The following is an 8,746-nucleotide window of genomic DNA, read 5'->3' on the forward strand; positions in this document are numbered from 1 at the left end:
AGCATCACTATGGGGTGGGGATTCAAAATTGTACAAATGATGGGGCTGACTCCCCAGGGGCCTGAGTGGCAGGGCCAAATGTGGTCAATCCGGCTATATTGATATAAACGACTTCTTCTCTGAAACCGAGCAATGGCTGTCGCTCATATTTGCCTGGTAGCATCATTATGGGGTGGGGATTCAAAATTGTACAAATGATTGGACTGACTCCCCAGGGGCTTGAGGGGCGGGGCCGAATGTGATCAATCCGGTTATATTGATATAAACGACTTCTTCTCTGAAACAAAGCAATGGCTATCGCTCATATTTGCCTGGTAGCATCACTATGGGGTGGGGATTCAAAATTGTACAAATGATGGCCCTGCCCCTCAGGCCCCCCCCCCCCCCCCCCCCCCCCCCCCCCCCCCCCCCCCCCCAGGGGCCTGAGGGGCAGGGCCAAATGTGGTCAATTGGGCTATATTTTATATAAACGACTTCTCTGAAACCAAGCAATGGCTGTCGCTCATATCAACCTGAGTATTGATTACAAATACCAAAAAATCATTGACACATGTACCAACCCCCTCTGAAGTGGTCTGTTCATACATAGGGTAGGTAAGTTTGCAACACTGAAAGTCAAAATCTAAAACGTATTTTTAGAATTCAAGCACAGGAGTACCTTTGTAAATGTCATAAGTTTATCCATAGAAAAGTATAATTTCGTGCCTGTTACCTGTTTTTAGATCTATTTTTTTTTAAAGTTTTTACCTATTCTCGCTGTAAACGAACCAAGAATTTGGTTTATTAAGAAGAGTTGGTAGGCATTTGTGAATACAAGAGTGTTCCATTTTCAAAAGAAACACAGGTAAAACCATAGCTGATCTCGCAAACACCCTGGTGTTTGTACAAACTATTTCAATTGCATATGATATTTACTGTAAGTCTGGTCATGAACCTTAAAGGTTTTATTACGTTTGAATTTTGACATCATAGGCGAATTCAAAAACACGTTATACCTAATAATGGGAAACGGAGGAGTAAATTAACCTTGTTTAGCTATCATATCATGTTTTAAATTATATCATAGCGGACACAATGTTAGATAAGACTTTATGTAACACGACTCGGTTATTTGGAGACGAGTTATCGTTCTTCTTGTCTAGGGCTACCAGGAAGAACCCGACAACACACCTCATTTGTAAACACCAAAATATTGAAAATATCACCAACATCGTGACGACACTCAGGAGGTAAGGTTTACTGTAATTATATGAACGGTTGATCGTTATTGTTTTTTAAACATGTCAGGTGTTGGTATCAAATAAAGGTGATTCATATGTTGTAATGGTAATCCTACACAAACCGAAAGTGACTTGACAACAATTATGTTAAATCAAATAATACGAATATTTTGTTATAATTGGACATACATTCACGGCTGAGGTAGCATGTGTTGTACTGGGTTTTCTGGTTGTGTTTTCAATACAATGACACACAATAATATAACGAATAACTACTGTATCATATCATGCATGCATACTTTAACTTATATACCAATAATATACCATTTTTACAAGAGATGTGTTGGTTTTTAAAATACACTATACAGATACTACAGTAAAATCATTTAAATTAATAACGTTACAATCATTCTTTGATATTTTAAGAGCTACCTCCCCTGAACTGTTCGAGTCAAAACCGCACCTCCCTTCAGTATTTAACTAAAATTACTACTATATAGCTACTTCCTGTAATAGATCATGTACATATTGTAGTATATATTACCTAATCATACGCTTTCAGAAATATTTGAATGAGCGTCAAAAATAGCACAGGTACTCGTCTCGTCTGTAAATTACACTATAATCAAGGCTAGTAACCCAATCGGCCAAGCCAGACCCAATTTCGGGAAAATCATGATCGTCGACAAACCGCTGAATATTTGTCGATAGAAATAGTCTCAATCGTCGGAAAGATTATTTTTCTTTAATTTGGGGTATGATTAAATACACATTATATCATGTCGTAGAATTGTCGCTAGACTTCTTGAAATATCCAGAAATGGTAAGATTTCAGTACGTCGGACACTAGAAAAATACGCCACGTCAACACTTCAGCTTCGTAAAGGTGAAATTTAGGTAGAAAATATAATCCCCTGTTTGCTAGTTAATATCTATAGCGTATCATGTTACTTGTCCCAGAACATCATAACCGCTTATTGAAAATTCGGTGTCAAACTGCGCGATTTTTTAATCTGCATTTAACACATTTTGTAATCTCAAAGCTGTCTAGCTCGATAATTCCAATCAATCAATCAGCGCTGAGGTTACAATCTTTTAGCTTGCTCGTATTTCAGGTGTCATGGGTTGATTAAAAATAATTATGTCGCCGTATATTTTTGTGTTATTGTCGTCGGGATAAATATTTCCGAACGGGGATTGACGTAGACAAATATAATCTGATATAACCCATATACAGTTGTACCCCGTAATACCTCCAGATTTTGGCAATAAATAGAACACTAAAGGGTATGGCTTTAGCGGGGTTTTATTTTGTAGAGAAATTCGTTCCAAACAAAATGACAGCGGTATTCGGTGTTGGCGGTATAACAGGGGGCGGTATACCGGGGGACTACTGTATATATATTAGTACCATCCAGCATAATTCATATACGAACAGGAACATGTGATATTATTGAATCAGTTTTCTTTACATTTAAACACTTTAGACATATTTGGTTGATGCCTATCTTCAGTCAATATTTCCAGGGGAACATATAGATAACCATTTATTTACAGGGATGGCAGAAGCTGACCCGAGACCGGAATACAGATGTTTGATTTGTATGTCACCCTACAAAGAACCGAGACTGCTCCCCTGTGGTCATACTTTCTGCTGCCGATGTCTGACGTCATACATCGAAGCGGAACACGTCACAGCAGACGAGGACCGACACTTCTTCCCTTGTCCTGTCTGTGAGGCCCCAATTAATCCTTATGGCGGCAATCCGGCCGTAAGTACATGGGCGACATGTTTTCCGAAAAATAATTCCCTTGTTTCCCTTACAGCACAGTCGTCCGATGTCCTTTTCTGTGAGCCATGTCTACGCGGAAAAGAATCGAACCCTGCCGAGGTCACGTGTACCGAGTGTGATGAGAAGCTCTGTAAACAATGCAGAATTTGCCATGAACGGAACAAGGCATCAGCTTCTCATCGACTTGTCTCCATCTCTGGCAATGTTGGACGACTTCGTAATGTAACAGTCTACGAAATCTGTCATAAACATAGCGGAAAACCTCTGGACGTGTACTGTGTAGACCACAGCGCTATGTGCTGTAGTGTCTGTGTGTCGGTGTCACACAGACAATGTAACAATGTTAAACCAATGGAGGATGTGATCAAGAAGACAATAGCTAAACAGAGTCCCGGTGAGACAGAATGGAAGGAGCTGACAGAGGAAACAAAGAAGATGTTAGATGAGGACGATTTAGGGATAACAACGCTAAACGCAAAAGAAAAGGAAGCTTCAGCGGAAATGACCGACAGGATACAGAAAGCTAAAGACAAGCTCGATAGCCTTAACGCAAGATTTCAATCTGACCTCGAAGATAAATGCGGAATATACAGACAACAGCTATCGTCTCGACGGAAGTATATCAACACCTTCAACATCAACGCGGAAAATTCACATCTACTGACGTCACGTTCAGATCAACAGTTATCAGAGCGTCAACGATTTTTCGTGAGAGAACAAACAAAAAATCAGATATCAGGACATTACCGGCGTATGGATCAAAACACAAAGAACGAACCAAATAGGTTTGACATCACACTGAAGCTAGAGGAAACGGTTGATGAAATCATGAAAATGAAAACCGCGGGAAATGTTGACGTCACCTCGACACTTTCACCTGTGTCACAGAATGCAAATGGCCGTATATGTTCCTTGATAGGATCTTTGCTTTTGACGCCTTCAGCTGCAACATTTTCGGACTCGACTTCGACTTCTGACTTAATGGGTTCTCTGCAGCATCTGACAGTCCAGACTACTCCAGTAACGGCCAGCGGTGGATGTATGGACCGGGTCGGTATCTTGTGTACATACGGTTAACACCGGCACACTTAGAGGAAAGGGAACGCCTTGGCTGAGGGGAGGAATCTTTACCGACAACAATGAATTACTTATCACAGACTACTGTAACCTTAGACTAGTACTGTTTGATGATAAATATTCCTACACGAGAGAATATAAAGTTAACGGTCGCCCTACAGATATAGCACGTGGACGTACTGCTGATGAGATATTTGTGACTGTAGACCATGACACAGATACTGAGATGTACACTACAGAATGGTCAGCTGTCCGTGGTCAACACGATCAGTAGTCTCCCTTGTACCTGGGGTATAGCAGTACTCGGGGACAACATCCTGGTCGGTACTCTAAGTAGTGTGGAGGTTATGTATATCGATGGGACGGTCACCAAGTCAATAAAGAACGAAGGAGGTAACACATACCTCGCAGTATCTACATCTAAGTCCACTGTATACCACAGAGATAACAATGACGTAGTGTGTAGACGACTAGACAGTGACACAGTAGTCTACAGGCACAGGGATCCTCGTCTGAATTGTCCTATAGCTATCGGACTAGACCGGGATGACAATGTGTATGTTTGTTGTTACGTGTCCGGAAACGTTTACCTCGTTTCACCTGACGTGTCACGTGGGAGGGTATTACTGTCCAAGCTGTCCGGTATCACCAGGCCGTGGTGTATAGTGGTCCATCCAACCAAACAGGAGTTCGTGGTTACTTCTAACCACGAATCTACCGTACTCGAAGTGTACAAATTCACTGACAACAGCATATGAATACTTATATGTATAGCATCAATGAAGCGGGGGCTGGGGGTTAGGGGGTTTCGGGTAGGGATGTCGCATTGGGTGTATAACAAGTGCGGGCAAAGTCCGTTCATCCGAAATCCTATAGAGGTAACATCTTATACAATATTAGGTAAATTATTGATGCATTTGTGAGTAAGGTTCATTAGTACGAATTCCGTGTAGAAGTAACGTCGTATACAGTATTAGGTATGATGATGATATATGTGTAGGGTTCGTTAGTCCGAACTCAGTTATAATTAGTATATGGTTGCGAACGAAAGGTTTCTCTAGCGGTATGGATTGCCAAGTGACAATATTGCATTTTTAGATAATCAGAAATGCTGTGTATCATTCTGTATAAATGTTTTAAATAAAGATTAACGCGCAACACGGGATATGTAGATAGCTACTGCTATCTATCCGCCATGAAAATGAAAGAAATATCCATTCGATTCATATATTAACATAAAGACGATTTAAAAAAAAAAAACACGGTCATTTTAAAATTTTGATCTTTTGATAACTATATACGAAAAGACGCTGAATTAATGGAACAGCCGGTGATTCCGCCAATGTATCATCGTTTCCGCTCCTCAAATTCTAATCGATTTTTGTTTTGTATTTTAGTTTTGCTTTTTATCTTAAACAAAAAGACATCAAATACATTAATTCCTGTTAAATTAGAATTATTTTATATGAATAGATGGCAAATTAAACGGAATTTACTGAATGAAACGAGGACTATTTTTCAGTTGTATTGATATATGTCGTAAAGTTTGGGAAATCAGCACGTGAAACGATGTTTTCCTTCTGTATTCATAATGTTTTCATGGTCAAATATTTGTTGTTTTCACGTCATGTATAATGATGACGTCAAATATGAATATATGTATATACTCGTTGGTATAATAAGAATGACGTGATATATATATATATGTGTGTGTGTGTACTGTTGGTACGATGATCATGATGTCATGTTTTACTTTTGTGTATTTCGTGTTGCGGCAGTATTGTATTGCATGATTAATACAAATGCACTGAATCGGAAGACTTAAAGGATTTTCGACACAAAAAAGTACAAGTTGTCTATAGATTGGCTTTCTGAGAAGCTTGTCAAAATGCTCTTCACTCCTGGGGTCATGCATACATGGCGGATAGCAAAATACAGAACAAATGCTAATGTTAATCTAATGAAATACATCCAACAGATTGTCAAGTTGTTTGTAAAAAAATTGCTGAAATTTGATAAAACCTTCACGTTACATATGATGAATAGTCCATGCATTTTGACAAGGCTAGGATTAGTACAGTAGTTATCTGCATTAAATACTTGTCTTATCTGCTTAACAGCTGCATGTTCACTTTTTAATTATTAATGGCATTCGTCACCGATTTCATTAAAATATAGCTTACAAGTTCTATTTTCTTTGGGTATTCCAATCCATCTTCCAGTTTCTATAGGTAAGTGCGCATTTAAAATTCTTAATTTACTAATAATTTGTTTTTCTTTTTTGGCTTTAACTTCATAAGATGATTTTCAAAAAAAATCTTTAATAGACAGAATATGTAGATCCTCTGGAAGAGTTATCATATATAGTTAAACTATTTTTTTATATTTGATATTTGTTTCAAAGATATGTCAAGTTATCTCATTTGAATGTATATATTGTGTGATAATCCTAGATAAAGTTCTAGTCTCTATTATTAAATTGTAAATATATTCTGAACATTCATTAACCATTTGAACTCCATGACTCCATTTGCCTGTAAATTAAATATTAAGTTATGTATAACACTATACAGATTACTGCTAGATATCAATTATGCAAACGCATAACTTCTGTATATAATGGAAATATCCCGATCTCACCATGTCTCAAGTAATTTAGAGTACAATTTGATATTTAGTATACGCTTGCAGAACTTTAAATATAGATTTTCGATGGCGCCTAAATTTCCAAAGCGCCATACTTCTACTGAACACAAAAGTATTGGTAATACGTAAGAGTCAAACACTTTTAAATGTAGGTCTACCGGTAGAGGGATATTTTCTTGTATACAGCAAACATAGCTTTTTTTCCCCCAACATTTTCATTTTTGCTTTGAAGAAGCTCCCATTATAATTCATCAAATCTCCCAAATAGGAAAATGATTCTAGATCATCTATCACATCACTAAATATAACAGTTTTATTTTCATTTGTATTTATATCAAGCTTCCATCGATTACAATATACTTCAAAGGTATTCAGAGCTGATTAGATTTCCTCAGCCGAATCGGACATGTTCACTGTATAACCCGCAAAAAGAAATACAAACAGTTTGATATGAATTCCAATATTTTTACCAAAATTATCTGGGTTTTTTTTTTTTTTTTTTTATACAATTAAGACCTTGTTTTCCAAGAATTTCTTTTAGGTCATTCAGATAAAGGACAAATAAAAATGGTGATACATTTTTCTCATTGTTTAACCCCGATATTACAATTGAATTTTTCAGATACATGTACCTCGTTTCTATTTTTAAACAGGATTTGGTATTAATTTTCCCAAGTTACATTACTTTTCTGGATTGTTTTCCATAGCCAAATTCTCCAGACCGAACCAAAGGCCCCAATGAAGTATATAAATGAACAAAATAACTTTTGTTTCAAGGGAAAAATAAATAAAGTTCAAGGCATAAAGATGTTACATGTATCAATAGTAGAATGGTTTTTTTTCCGAATTCGGTCTGATTATTAGATTTATTTCATAAACCTTCTTATTTAACCTGATATTAAGAATAAATGTAAACACTTAACTAAGACATGGGACAAGGCTTATTGCTCTATAATTATCTAAGTTACCAGGATCACCTTTACGTTTATATATGGGTTTTATTACCTCTACCTTCCAAGAATCAGGAAAATGTACAAAAAAAGCCAATTAGCTAGTTTCATTTCAAAGACAAAATTTCTTGATTCCTTAATTTTTGTTATCGAATTTTCTGGTGAAAGCTTTTCGGCATGTTTCTTTCATTCATATATACATGTAAAGTGTGAATGTTCTGCAATCTTATTAATTGCAGGAGGTCATTTTTATAAGTGTTTAGAAATTTATGGGTAAAAAATGACGTTCTAATCATATGCTTGTGTTAATAAACAAATCAGCATGTCATATCTTACAGGTCATCTTTGATATTACTCAAACATGACGTTACTATTTATAGCAGAGCTTGAATCAGCGTGCAATTTGATAACATATAAAATATAGTCTCACAAATACTGACTGATTTTCTTCTATCTTATGCAAACTCAATCCTCTAAATGACGCAATGAAATCATACAATTCCATTTGTCAACTCGATAACAACAAACAATGCTATATAGCTGTTCCTAAATGCTTAATTAATGCCATGGCCAATTGACAGTTCCAACTGTCACTTGGCTGTCACTGGGCTGTTGCTGGACTGTCACTGACAGAATTTGGGTATAAATATCGCGTTCCTTGCGCTGAACAGTCAGTAACCATTCGATCGGCATCGGGTTTCCCCCCTGTACACTGTCAATGACAAGTCAGATGTACGTCCTTATTCAAGAGATGGTTATTACTTAGTGTTATCACCAGTAATTAAAGTACAGTAGCCTTACTGTATTAGTTTATATGATAGGATTTGCACTACGATTGGAGTTGCATCATATTTTAAAGACTCGACTTCTATATAAGCCAGTGTTATCACTGTCTTGATTCAGTACTTGTCCTTCTATATAGCAGGCCAACGATATAGCATTACATTCATGGATTACTAGTAGATTAACAGATACGCAGCTATCAGTTGTTAATAATTTGATCACTTTCGATACATGTTCCAAAGAGTACACTGTTCATTCTCTCTATTCACAACCAATA

At 37.1% G+C, this 8,746-nt stretch overlaps 1 protein-coding gene across 1 annotated transcript; it reads left to right on the forward strand.

Moving 5' to 3' along the window:
* Positions 1–1,146: 1,146 nt before the first annotated feature.
* Positions 1,147–6,320, forward strand: LOC117338736 (tripartite motif-containing protein 45-like). Its single transcript, XM_033900046.1, has 2 exons — positions 1,147–1,229; positions 2,778–6,320. The coding sequence occupies exon 2, from the start codon at positions 2,780–2,782 to the stop codon at positions 4,088–4,090; it is 1,311 nt and encodes a 436-aa protein (XP_033755937.1). The 5' UTR covers positions 1,147–1,229; positions 2,778–2,779; the 3' UTR covers positions 4,091–6,320.
* Positions 6,321–8,746: the final 2,426 nt, after the last annotated feature.

This window comes from Pecten maximus, chromosome 12, assembly GCF_902652985.1.
Source record: "Pecten maximus chromosome 12, xPecMax1.1, whole genome shotgun sequence".
In the NCBI taxonomy this organism is placed as follows: Eukaryota; Metazoa; Mollusca; class Bivalvia; order Pectinida; family Pectinidae; genus Pecten; species Pecten maximus.